Source organism: Silurus aristotelis, assembly GCF_946808225.1.
Source record: "Silurus aristotelis genome assembly, chromosome: 2".
Lineage (NCBI taxonomy): Eukaryota > Metazoa > Chordata > Actinopteri > Siluriformes > Siluridae > Silurus > Silurus aristotelis.
This window is the reverse complement of record NC_139575.1, coordinates 10,705,111-10,719,435: the sequence shown is the minus strand read 5'-3', so window position 1 is coordinate 10,719,435 and position 14,325 is coordinate 10,705,111. Positions and strand designations below refer to the sequence as shown.

The 14,325-nt window shown below is 37.3% G+C and overlaps 1 protein-coding gene across 1 annotated transcript; it reads right to left on the bottom strand.

Moving 5' to 3' along the window:
* Window positions 1-4,798: 4,798 nt before the first annotated feature.
* pgm1 (phosphoglucomutase 1) lies at window positions 4,799-14,037 on the bottom strand. The gene is made up of 11 exons (XM_083567328.1): window positions 13,697-14,037; window positions 12,106-12,268; window positions 11,437-11,580; window positions 11,208-11,333; window positions 10,480-10,670; window positions 9,885-10,039; window positions 9,630-9,745; window positions 7,845-7,980; window positions 6,509-6,692; window positions 5,895-6,029; window positions 4,799-5,178 (listed from the first exon to the last, which is right to left on the bottom strand). Exons 1-11 carry the CDS (start codon window positions 13,994-13,996, stop codon window positions 5,089-5,091), a joined length of 1,740 nt encoding a protein of 579 aa, XP_083423454.1. The 5' UTR covers window positions 13,997-14,037; the 3' UTR covers window positions 4,799-5,088.
* Between the last annotated feature and the right edge of the window lie 288 nt (window positions 14,038-14,325).

The window sequence follows — 14,325 nt, the reverse complement described above, 5'->3', positions numbered from 1 at the left end:
ATCGAGAACTGGATTAGCAAATTTGGGCCTGCTGAGACTTAATGTAAAACATTGGCGTGTGCCTTAACCACAGTCATTACATGGAATGCATATTTTATTTTCCACTTTGATTCACTTGTAAAAAGAAATTTTAAAAGGTTTAATTATTTTTATCTTTGTATGTTAAATGTAAACATTTCTATTGCATGTTAAAATGACACTTTTATTTATTATTGCCATCACATAACCCTTTAAATCTTTGGAATCATATAACATAATGGTGTTATTAAATACCATGATGTTAATAGAGCGAAAAAGCTAAATAAACTACACAACAGGTGGTATTCATTGCACATAAATATGAGGAAAACTTCAATGGACAGGGTAAGAGGAAATATTTGTGGACTTGGGTGGTCCCTTTTCAGAGCTTGTTCACTTTGTAAGCCTTCAATAACAACTAGAATAAAAATGGACACTGGAAAGTTTCTGATCAAACAAAATTCCATGACAGAACAACCCCATTAGTGAAGTAAAGACCATTAGGAAAATGGGTGCTGTCATGTTTGATAAGTGTGACTATATTTGTGTGAGACATTCAGTTCAGGAGAAGGAAATCATCAAGAGTCCACCAGAAGCAAAACAATGGAATACTGCATTTATGTATTTTGCTTGGTTTAAATCTTCAGGCAAAAGTAATGCACATTCGAAACCATATTATAAAACATTTAAAATTAATGTCTCTGTATGTCAAAGGTTAATAGGAGAAGTCTACATTCAGGGACAATGTAGGGACAGTTTTGCAGTGTCAGTCCATTTACTGGCATTTTAGGGGAGTTTGGAGGAAACTGAGAACACAGAACATGTACCGAATCCTGCACAGATATTCCAAGCCAGATGAAGGTAGTGACAATTGTCATATAGCACCATCTTCCTTGTTTAATTGTTTTAAGGTTACTTAATGTTTTTGTTTTATGTTATATATTCAGAACAGACTTAGAACAGATGTTCTGTATGATCAGCAAGATAAATTAGTGTAGCAAATAACATAACAAAATGTTAATGTAAAAACTATTTGCACTTCTATTTATAGCATTTGGCAGACACCCTTATTTAGCGTGACTTACAGGGCATTGTTTAAGAGCCCAGCAGTGGCAGATTGGTGGTGCTGTGATTTGCTGGGATCTACAGTCTAATACCTTATCCACTGAGCTAGCACTCCCCCACCAAGCCATTGTTAAGTCACCTACTGTGCAAAAGAAAAGAATTAACCTAAAAGTGTCAAGTATCCTTATTACTTAGCAACCAACCAAAATAAAGCCTAACAAACAATTTTCATGTTACATTGCCCATGGAATAGAAAATACCAGAGTGCTGCGAAGAAAGAAATACTGTTCCTACCCTTTAATTTACCAACAACACAAGAATGAATTGGAAACTAATGTCTTTTGATAGGTGTTCCAATAGACAACCCTTCACAAATACCAGGTAGAAGGTATTTATCAAAATGAGCTTATTGCATGAACAAGGAATAAATATGTGGCGACATAATTACAGCAGAGGAGGACATGAAAGCTATGTGGTAGGAATCTAACTTAGTATGTAACTGCCAGGACGGAATGCTAAATCTCTCTTTCCATTTTGTTTATCACGTATATACAGTACAGACCAAAAGTTTGGACACACCTTCTCATTCAAAGAGTTTTCTTTATTTTCATGACTATGAAAATTGTAGAGTCACACTGAAGGCATCAAGGGCTATTTGACCAAGAAGGAGAGTGATGGGGTGCTGCGCCAGATGACCTGGCCTCCACAGTCACCGGACCTGAACCCAATCGAGATGGTTTAGGGGTGAGCTGGACCGCAGAGTGAAGGCAAAAGGGCCAACAAGTGCCAAGCATCTCTCGGGGAACTCCTTCAAGACTGTTGGAAGACCATTTCAGGTGACTACCTCTTGAAGCTCATCAAGAGAATGCCAAGAGTGTGCAAAGCAGTAATCAAAGCAAAAGGTGGCTACTTTGAAGAACCTAGAATATGATATTTTTCAGTTGTTTCACACTTTTTTGTTATGTATATAATTCCATATATAATTCCACATGTGTTAATTCATAGTTTTGATGCCTTCAGTGTGAATCTACAATTTTCATAGTCATAAAAATAAAGAAAACTCTTTGAATGAGAAGGTGTGTCCAAACTTTTGGTCTGTACTGTATATATATATATATATATATATATATATATATATATATATATATATATATATATATATATATATATATATATAGTATACACCTTCTAGAATTTAGAGAAAGCAACTGACGTGCCATTCAACTATTCCTGGGCTGCAAGCAGGATTTTGAGCTCTAATTACTCTATTATGTGCAAAGATGCACCAGAAAAAGGAAGAAATATGATAAGAAGAGATCTTAGAAAAGATTATAAGGCCAGTCAGGGGTCAGTGCATCCCGTAACTCTGGGTTGTCTAGCTATATATCAAGAGAACCACAATTGTAAAGTTTTTGGTTGGCATAGAAGTTCCACATGTACCTCAACAAAACTTTCTGGACATAACATCAGATATATGTTTTATAGATTTTATTTATGACTAGTATCATAAGAAGGAGTTCTCATAATGCTCTAGTTAATAATTATAAGTTTTCTAATTAAAACTACACATTTAGACTTTCTTTACTACATGGGGCAGAACAATAGTTAATGTTTTATTTTATTATATTATATTATTAGATTATTTTAAGCCACTTTTAATAATTTTCTTTGGCACTAGTTAAAAAGGAGCCATCGAAGTTTGTCTGGTAAAAATATTATGGCCCAATTTTGAACGTTCCCCTGAGCGAATTGTGGTGTGGAAAACAGAATATGTTTTATTGGCCATGTTTCCTGTCTGCATCTTATTCTACCACCAGAACCACATCCTTGTGTGATGCGAGAGGTGATTAGTATAACAGTCCCTAAGATTTCCAGTCAAGATTCTTCTGACGTCATATAAATATAAAAATGTGCTGCTGGATTTTTTTAGATGTTGTAAGTAACTACTTATTTTCTGTTGGTATTTTGTTTTGAAAATATGAAATGCATGTTAAAGACACTGTCCTTTCACTTTTACTGAATTGCCATTTTTCTACAGCAATGCAACGTCAGCAAGTTATTGCAAAACGAGATATTCTAGTCTACGTATGCTTTTGAATGCATGTTTTTCATAAATCATAAAGGGTTTTAAGACTAGCTTTATTAACAAGAAAGTACTTTATTTATCTACGTTTATACACAATCAGCTTCAAAACTAGTCTTCTTGCATAGCAATACACAGTGTTGGGCAGTAACTAATACTGTAACGCGTTACTTTAAAAAATAAAGTAACTTCGTTACCGTTACCGTATGGTGCGTCACCCGTTACTATTTAAAATAAATTAATAGACAGTCTAACCTGCTTACAGCAGAGACGCGTTGTAGGATTGGTGAATTACCCTCTGTATACACGAAGAAGACGCGCTTGTGGGCGTGTCTCCGTTTATTCAGGTCTGTGCGGCAGTAATGTCGAGTCGAGAGCAAGACGAGTTTCTCAAAGTGGAAATATGCTCATTATTTCACTTTAGTTGAGCATAAAGACAAAAACTTTTAAGTCAAATGTAAGCTGTGTCTTTCTGGTTCGAAGCTCGTATCTACTGCGATAAACAGCAACTCCAATCTGTTGAAGCTGCTCCAGGACCTCCATGCCTGAGGAGCTAGTAGCTAGAAGCTAACCCGGTGTTCTGCTCTACATTGTGGATAGTTTTCATACTTCAGCTGTGAAAGGAACATTTTTAAGAGCTCAACACAACAGCAGAAGCCACTTTAGTTTTTGATTGTGAATATATTATTCAGCTTGTTTTGTTATTTATTTCAGAAATCCTTGTGATATATTCAGTTTGTGCAGGTCTGACTTTAATAAAATAGTGTTTAAAAATTACTTTGTGTTTAAGTCAGTTTTGTGTTTGTAGACCATAACGCATAAAAGGGCATTAATGGGAACATTAAAGAAGGTTCTTTAAAAAAGTAACTAAAAAGTTACTTTTAACAGTAACGCATTACTTTTTGGTGTAAATAATCAACAAAGTAATTGAGTTACTTTTTGAATGAAGTAACGAGTAACTGTAACTAGTTACTATTTTTTAGTAACGAGCACAACACTGGCAATACAGTGTTCCTGCCACTTCTGCAATGTGTCCTGGAAGTCTTCCTTTTAAAGCATGGTCAAGCATCTTCTCATATTCGCGCTGGGTCACTGCAATGGTGTCAAAACGGCGACCTTTGAGCTGGATCTTCATCGTCGGAAAAGGGCAAACTCCACAGTAGCCAAATCTGGCCAGTAGGGTGGGTGCGGAAGTAAGATTATGTGGATTGTTCTCGACGATCATCATGCACAAGTTGCCGACTGGTTTCAGCATTTTCAGGGTTGAGTTCGTTAAAGGTCTTCCTGATCTCTCGTCGTCTTCCAGTGATGTTCTTCCGCTCTTGAAGCACGCGTGCCACTCAAAACAACTTGAACAACTCGTTGCAGCATGTCACGTCAAACATTTCTGTGCCAGATTTGTCCAGTTTCACGCCAAATTTTACGTTTACTCTTTGTTCTTACCTGTTGTCCATCATGAAATCACATACGTAAGAACACGTGGTCAGAACAGCACCTGATAACCTCAAAACCTTTTTGATACCATATCGTAGCTACATAGCTGAATGGCACCCTACTAAACAAATCACACGTTTACTCCATTGTATTTACAATTATTCAAGTTATAAAAAAAAACAAAAAAAGAGGCAAAAATGGATAGCAGGTGGGTTTAATTTTCAACTATTGCTAGACATGTACACACTACTCCAAGTGCATAACACTGTGATGGAACATGTTTTTTTCATGTACTCACAGTAATAAAGACTTTTTTATTGCACTTGCACAACACTTGTGGAAATGTGAAACATGTTTAGGACACACATGGAAATGGGAAAGTGCTATTGGCCTGGGCATATGGGTAACGGACATGGGGTAAAGTATTGCTAGCTGGGATGAACTGAGGCGTAAACTAGGAGCAGGAGGTGAGCAAGGCATGTAAATGATTATGTGATCACGGTAGGGCCGGTACGGCCGGTCTTCTCTTGGAGCTTCGAGACCCTCAAGGCAATGTCCACCAAAGGTGCGAGCATGACCTAATGAAGACAAATAGCAAAAGTAACATGTCATTTAAAACATAAAATCTTAAACAGGTCCTAAGTTATTCTCCACATCTTACTGTGATGTAATTTTTATGCTTTTATCAGATCCTTGCTCTTTTTTTTTTTTTGCAAGATCAGCTCTGGGATTAAAGAGAATCTAAAGCAACTGTATGCACAAACAAAAATAAAAAAATAAGTAAATAAATAAATAAATGGCCCAGTTTGAAAGTCTCTATTCACACTGGTTATTTTTATAATTGAAAAGATTAATTATCCTTTGTTCATCATGATCGGATATAATTTTACTCAGTAGTAGATAAATACAGAGTCTCATCTGCTGTGCATTATTAGAATTCTGTCAATCATCATGATGATGATGGTGGTGATGATGATGATGATCATCATCATCCAGCTGCTTTGAGCAGCTATTTAAAAGGACAAACACACAATATAAGGGACACTATTTCAAATTTGTACAGTCCACTTGTCCATGTCCTTATAACAGAATGAACTGATTCCCAACTAATGCTTCTCAGATTTTCAGGGATCATTTCAATGAGATTTTTGTGGCTGAAATTTTGCTCCCCAAAAAGCTTAGCCTTAAATGGAATGTTATATATTATTCTGAAAGATTAATATCAATAATTCTTATCCTATACTTTAAAACATGGCAAACAATATGGCTGCTGATTAAAAACTCGAAAGTCTACCTGTGGGTCCTGATAGATCTTCTGAGGATCCTTTTCATAGCTGTCTATGTAAAGTCTAATGGTTGCTCCAGCGCTGCCTGTCCCACTGAGACGGAAGATGATTCGTGAACCGTCCGTAAAGATTATCCTCAGTCCCTGGACAAACAAAGTTTCAAGATGAATTTGAGTAATATTTTAAATAAAATGTATTGAACTGTTCTTTCATGCTAGTTAACTGAACAGAGTGCTGGCTGTTAAATCAAGCCTATTCAACAGATTTATTTTGTGCAGATTGCATATTGTAAAGCATTTAAACACATCAATAGGTAACACATGGATGCATGGTGGCAGAGCAGGAAGAATCGATAAGGTTCTTGGTTTAATTCTGATCTCTGTGTGGAGTTTCACATGTTCCCCCATGTCCACTTGGGCTTCGTCCAAGCTGCCCAGTTTCCTATGATAGTCCCTTAGAAAGAACATGTAAAGTTCCACTCAAACATTAGCCCAAGTTTAAAACTGAAATGAGATCCTGGAACTATGAGGAAGCCAGGCTCACCAACCACAGTGAAATACTATGTAATACAAACGTCATAGGATTTTCTAATAGTATAATCAGTATAGTCTCTTCCATTCACCTGTCCCTTTGAGACACTGCCATCCACTGGGTCTGTATATTCAAAATTATCAGCTTTCTCCACCTCGTAGGTTTTATCCCCCGAGGAGAACTTCTGTCCAACAAAAGATTTATCAAACATGGTCTGCTGCAGTTCAGCAATCATCTTATTAGCAGCATCTGAGTCGACCTCCTCATAATCGTATCTAACAACAAAGGCAAGAAACAAAATACATTTTGTTAAAAAATGTATCAATTTAAATACGAATCAAAAATACAGTTTTCGGGTAACATTGTTCATACAAGCTGGTTTGGGTATCAAATAGATTCAACTTTTATACATTCTTTTGCCACCCCATATGGACCCAGTGAGCACAAATTGAGACATAATTTCACTATTTTTTTGTGGACATTAGCAGTGGTAGGCTTTTTTCTGTAATAAATATATTTGTAAGTAGATCTAAATTGATCCTCTCAATAACAAGGAGAAACCCAGGACATTTTAGTAACACTTTTTCTACATGACTTTGTGACTGCCCTCTCTTTGCCTCACACCAAACTCAAATCTCTACAAAAACTATTTCCCATAAACCAAGTTAATTATAAAAGCACAAAACTAGTACTAGCCCAACATTATATTAATTATGTAAAAAAAAAAAAAATATCTGATATGAGTGGTCCTTTCTGCCACAATAATAGTTCATAAGGTGGATAAATATATCCATAAATATTTACAGACTTTTATTTCACAGATGACCTTAAAGCCTTTGGAATAAATAAACAAACAATACAAAGTATTGGCACAGATACATTTTCAGTTTTAAGTATAAAATGTGTCAAATTTCAAATATTGAATTCTCAATATCATTTGCTTGACACTTCCCGTGGGCTCACCACCTGCAGGAGGGACCGTAAGGGCTGAGAGGATTGGGCAGCAGTCGAAGGCGGGGGCCTTGACAGCCCGATCCCTGGACACAGGGAAGTGTCTGGGGAATCTGCTTAGACTGCTGCCCCCGTGACCCGAATTACGGATAAGCGGGAGAAGATGAAATGAAATGAAATTTGCATGACACTATTTATTATTCGGTTTACCCAAAAGCTACAAAAAACTTCCATTAAACCAAAATAACACAAAAGCAGAATCTTCATGGCCTGTTTATCAACTCCAACACTAGAGGGCATCCTTCTGCAAATCATAAAGCTACAGAAGTCAATTCCTCTAAATACATGTATATTAGTTAATCCATCCTTAATAAAGGTTTGTGATAGATCGCTCAAAAAAAAAAAAAAAAAAAAAAAAAAAACCCACAACCCAACAGGCGTCTCATAACAAAAGATAACAAAAATATCTCAATCACCTTGTGAAAAAGTTCCGACCAAATCTCTGCCAATGTTCTTTCAAGATGTCCTCGACACTCTGCTTTCGGGTGGCCACAATCGACAGCCAGGCAAGCACGGCCCAGAGGCCATCTTTCTCCCGGATATGATCAGACCCTAAAAGACAAAAATATCTGAACAGTCAAAGTGAGGGCAAAAAAGTGAGAAGGTACAAAGTTCATGCTAGCTTTAACCTCAACAACTAAAAGGTAAAAAGTCCATCATTGGGCAGAGAGAAAGCAAGGCTTTTTTGTAAATTATGCTAATTCAATGTATTTACTGCTAAAAAAAAAAAAAAAAATTATCTGCTAATAATCTTTTATATAATTAATTGGTTTGGTTGAATCTTATAATTGGAAATAAAATGTAATAAAAATTTGTATGGAATCTTCCAATGTATTTTACAATGACATTTAAAAAAAAGAAAAAAGAAAAAAAGAAAGGAAGAGAAAAAGCACTGAACAGTCCTACAAAGAAGAAGTGCAAACCTATATTCTGCATGCGATACTTTCTTCGGCTTATATTTGGAAATCTTTTAAACATTTGGCTCAGCTCACCATTCTATGTCTCTTTTGATTAAAAATGAAATGAAATTATTTAGAATCAAACACGAATGAATCCGAATAAAACAAGGTTTTGACCAGTCTTGGTATTCTTTGCATAACCATGGCTTAACAAAATGCAACTTCAGTGTATACCAGATTCCCAACCCAGGGCCCCTAAGCCAAAGTTGGCCTGCGGTGACCTTTGATTTGGCCCACCATGACATATACTAGAAGGAAAAATAAAAATAAAAATGAGGAAATATGCCATTTGGAAAAACTTTTTCAAATGAAAAGACCATTTTCATGTTTCTTATTAGAAATCATTATGATTGCCAGTATTGGGCAATAATACAATAAATTGGATTATTTCTCATTATACTACAATTTTCACTGAACAGGAAATTTTATTTAATGTTTGATATACACTCAACCCCCGATAATACGCGGTTCGGAACTCGCGGCTCGAAAAATTTGCGGGTTCTCATTTAGAATCTAACTAACGGTCTTAAAACTCGCAGGAATCCGCAGCGGGAACGGAATGTTCAGGAATGTTAGGAATTACATTTTAAACGATGTTTTCACTAAAAAATTCCCCAAAATTCTTTTTAAAACACATTATTGTATTAAAGTGACAACGTCTAGATGAATTCATTAAGGTACCATAGGGGCTGTGGGGGTGCGTCCAAAATTCACGGATTTCCGGGAAAATCGCTAGGGGGTTTTAGAGCGTAACCCCCACGAGTTCCGGGGGTCCACTGTATTGGAAAAAAATATCAGCCCACTACCCTCAAACATGTTTGATTTTTGTCCCTTCATAGGAAAAACGTTTGGCTTCAAGCATGGCTTTAAAAAAAATATTTTGGCATGTGCTCCGCATACTGTAGTTATCTACATAGTACTAGACACACACAATAGATCAGTGTAATATATTCTATTAGAACATTTTAATTACATTCTAATTGTAATTTTCAATCATTGTTGACGTGTGTGCGCAATGAATTGTGAGAACAAGTTTCCATGAATAAGGAATATGAATGAGGGAGGATCTGAGGTGTTCACATTCAGCAGCCTCGGCCCCCAAACTGATTTTACTCTTGTGCAATTCCACTCCTTGTTAAAACTAATTGACGATGCTAAATTTAGTGTAGTCCAAACGCATTTGAATAATTAGTAATAACCTATAAAGCAGAAGTAACATATGGATTTGTGGTTTCCACTCACCAGTGCCAAAGCTCTCTTCCCCACACAGAGAGAGTTTGCCAGCATCCATCAGGTTCCCAAAGAACTTCCAACCTGTGGGTGTTTCATAAAGCTGCATCTTCAAAGCCTTGGCCACACTGTAAAACACAACCACTTAAATATCCAGGAGCTGCATGAAATACGGGCAAATATCCAGTCCTGAGATGTATTTTTATGTTTGTAATGTCTCGACTGTAGTTCAGTTGACTACTGTTAAATAAAGCAGGCTGGTCTTACTTGTCTAGAGCACCACTGGTAGGCATGCTGCGTGCCAGACCTTTAACACCAGTTTTCTGGAAGTATGGGATGCAGGTGATGTTGGCACCAATCACAGCTACAGAGTCAGAAGGGTTTACAAAGAATCCATGCTTGCCAAGAATCATGTTACGATCCTAAATCAGAACATAAAGATAATAATGAGTTATCGTTAAATAAAAAGGGACTCTACTGCATACCGCTATGTATTTGGAAGTTTTAGAGGTGATTTCATACAGGTTATTTAATACAGTGCGACAAGAGAACGATATACAATAAACCTAGACTCTTTTTCCCTGCAGTATGATGTGTCATTCTTTGATTATTTTGGCAAATTATCATGTTGTATAAGGAACAGGACGCTCTGGGATGTGCTTTTGTTGGATGCTAAATCACTTCGGGAATAAATACAGCAACTTTGTTTCATGTTGATCCAAATCACACCACCTCATTGTTGATCATTCTTCTAGAAAATAATCATCTAAAGGTAAGGTTAAATTTATTCACACGCACTATATATAAGGAAGCCAAAAATACAACACTGAATTAATGTAAATGGAAAAGCATGCACACGTACACCATCACCATCAAAAGCTGCTCCAAAGTCATATTCGCCTCCCTTCATTGTTTTGACCAAGTCAGCAGCATAGGTCAAGTTAGGGTCTGGGTGGTGACCCCCAAAGTCCTCAGAGGGCACACAGTTTACAGCAGAGTTGGCCGGGGAGCCCAACTCCTCACACACAATCTTCTTCACATAGGGGCCAACAACTGTCAAGAAGAATGCATTAAACAGAATATCATAACCCACAATACTTCAGCAGGAAAGCCATACTTAAATGATCAATTTAAAAGTCTACAGAAACACTGCCATTATACAAAGAAAGGAATGGAATCTATTGGAACGAAACTGCATCACGCAGTAAACAGTAAATCAACACACACTAATGCAGCATTATTCTATTCAATTCTACTGTAAATTCGTTTTTGTAAGTTATTGTACTATAGTGTAAATCTATTCTAAGCAACTGTACTGTAGTAAAGCTTTTTTTTCTTTCAGTGGTGCAGTAATTAAACCTTAATTTTTGCTTATTGTGTAATAAGCGCTATTCCATTCAAAGGTACTGTAATAAAGATTTTAATCATTCAAAAGGTACTATAATAAATATCCACTCTAAAGCTCTATTTACTTCAGTTTAGTTGTAAATAAGCTATACACTTTTTTTTAATAGCTGTACTGATGCACTATATTCATCTTTTACTGTAATGTCTGTGTCTGGACAGTTTTTCTTAAACCCGAGTAATCACCTCCATGCATTGCATCTAACCGCACATTGATGTGATTAGGTCCAGAAAGTAACTCTTTCAGTGCAGCAAAGTCAAAGATGTCCCTGAGCATTTCTGCATATGCTTCCACTGAGTCCACAATCTCCACTAAATCAGAGCAGAGAGGGGAAGAAATGATAGAACAGTGATAAATACTGGTTACAAAAAACATCAAATAAACCAATGGAATGTAACTGGATTGGGATTTCACCAGTGAAGGACTTCAGAGTTTCCACTTCAAATGTCTGTTTGCCAATAGCAGACAAATCAACCTTGAGCTCTGGGCAGATGTGGTACTCTTGAAGGCTTTTGCTGATGTCAAAGATTTTATTAGTAATGCCCTCTGGTGCAGGTCCTGGAAGGACAAATTTCGCAAGTTAGAATGTGTAATATCTGTTGGGTTGTTTTTATATATATATATTTGAGCACTGAAACATCTTAAAAACTGATTAGTTTGTACAGAATATTGTACATGAGACATGAAATGTGATTTGGCCATCAATAGAACAGTTCTTACCGAGTAGATTATATAGCAAACATGGGTAAATGCAATACAGTTATTTAATAGATAAACATGTTAAGAAACAATACAGACGCTAGCTAGAATTACTAGACTAGAACTCCACATCTCAGAGATGAAACCTTGCCAAGCAACATTGTATATACGCTATATATGATAATAATCAAGCATATAAATAATATTAATAAATTATTGTACTCCAGTTTGCCATATTATATTACATTGCCTATCACTTCTTAGAAAAGAATGTTTTTGCTCAGCAATAACACTAATTAATATATTCACTGTCCATCTCAATGGAGAAAAAGGTGAACTTAAATATCCAGAATGAAATAAATCATGCATCCAAGCCTCTCGCACCTCCATTTGCGATGTTATACTTGATGCCAAAGTCCCCATTGGGACCACCAGGGTTGTGGCTGGCTGTTAGAATGATTCCTCCGATGGCGTTTTGTTTGCGAATTACACAGGACACTGCAGGTGTGGACATGATCCCATTCTGACCGATAACCAGCCGGCCGATCTGGAACAGGAAAGGGTGTGAGAAATCAGGAAGGACGTCACTGACACTATTAACTTCTCCAACATTGGATATAAATCAAATAAACCTTTTAAATGAAAAGGGACTCAATACTAGTTTCTTCTTTCGGCTGCTCCCATTAGGGGTCGCCACAGCAGATCATCCGTCTCCATGCCCCCCTGTCCTCTACATCTGCCTCTTTCAACCCAACTACCTGCATGTCTTCCCTCACCACATCCATAAACCTCCTCTTTGGCCTTCCTCTTTTCCTCCTTTCTGGTGGCTCCATCCTCAGCATTCTCCTACTGATATACCCCATGTCCCTCCTCTGCATGTCCAAACGATCTCAATCTCACCTCCCTCGCTTCGTCTCCAAAACGTCCTACATTCGCTGTCCCTCTAATAAACTAATTTCAAATCCTGTCCATCCTCGTCACTCCCAACAAAAACCTCAACATCTTCAGCTCTGCTACCTCCAGCTCCACCTCCTGTCTTTTACTCAATGCCACTGTCTCTAATCCATACAACATCTCAGGTCTCACCACAGTCCTATAAACTTTCTCTTTCTCTTTCAGATACTCTTCTATAACATAAAGAGACTAAATACTATATTGTGACATAGTCTGTTTTCAGAACTATGCTGATGGATATGGAATCAGTTCACTGAAAAGGGTCTAATAAAATATTAAATCAATAAATATGTTAAAGATTGACCATTAAAATGTGAAACCAGTGGCTTCTAAATTTGAAATCCATGTTGAATTTGTATATTTAATCTTTCAACAGTGCACAAAATGCATTTATTTATATACTGGTTAGGGGACGTTATATTTGTGTGCAAAAGGAAACGTGACAGCGCTCACGCCTCCTTCGCGCATGCGCGGCAGAAACACATAAAAACCACGGAAGCGCGAGCTGCATTCTGGTTCACTTCCCCAATGACTTTCTATTGCACATATATCGCACTACCTGGTGTGTTATTAAGTTCCCTTTAAAGGGTGCAGGCGTAGGGACTAGGGAGATATTTAAAGAGCTGTGCATTGTTGCAAAAGCATTTCCTAAATTGCAACAGTGTGTGTTGCAGTTGACCGACCGCTGATGAGAGAAACATGAGAGAGAGCCTTGAAATGTCAGCGGTGTCTCTTTGCCCTGAAGATCTCTTCTTAAAGATCACAGAGGTCATTCCGAACAAATAAGCACCCTAGCTCTGTGAAAGCCTTTCATGCAATTGAAACAAAGTAGTTTGCACAGTATAACAAGCATGCACGACGTGTAAAAAAAAGAGCAAAAAGCAAAAAAAAAAAGATGTTCAATATAGATGAAACTAGCACTAAATGTTAACAAATGCATGCATAAAAAAATGCATGCAAAATGCAAATGCATGTTAATATACAATGCACAAATAGTCAACGTTTACCCAAAAATACTAACCCCATTGGCAGCAGCAATTTGGACGATCAGCTGAATGGCATCTTTCATGAAAAATCGGCCGTCTCCTCCCACCACCAGGGTGCCCTCCAGTCTCTGTGCGGGCTCGATGGCAGAAATAATACTCTGGATGAAGTTCTCAGCATAATGCGGGTTCTGCTGGAACACAGTCACCCTCTTCCTCAAGCCGCTGGTTCCTGGCTTTTGGTCGCTGTACGCGTTGGTCTTGACAACACTAATTTTCACCATTCTGCCCCACAAGTTTGCCTGTGTGATCCAGGTGCCAATCGGGATGTAGAGCATGTAATCCACCCTACGTCCACTTACGTACACACACACTCACTGATTTAGTTGGTCAGGCTCAGACCCGCCCTCACTGCAGTGTTTAAAGGAGAAGTAGCATACAGCTGAACCTTCCACATGAGACCCTGGTGTTCACTTGTCAGCAAAAAGGTGGCTAATTGGGGTTATTTGGGACAGAAATAAACACTGTATAACCAAAGGTTTGTGGACACCTGGTCATAAGTATGCTATATTCATTTTTAACATTGCATTCAAGTTCAAGTTTCAAGTTCAAGTTTATTTGTATAGCACTTTTTACAATGAATATTGTCTCAAAGCAGCTTTACACA

Bases quoted from the DNA above. Each gene is read 5' to 3' on its own strand.
- pgm1 (XM_083567328.1), bottom strand. From the start codon at position 13,996: ATGCTCTACATCCCGATTGGCACCTGGATCACACAGGCAAACTTGTGG. The intron at 12,269-13,696 runs GTTAGTATTTTT...TTCCTGTTCCAG, and splicing joins AAATTGCTGCTGCCAATGGG to ATCGGCCGGCTGGTTATCGG. The intron at 6,693-7,844 runs GTGATTGAGATA...CTTTGTTGTTAG, and splicing joins GGTCGGAACTTTTTCACAAG to ATACGATTATGAGGAGGTCG.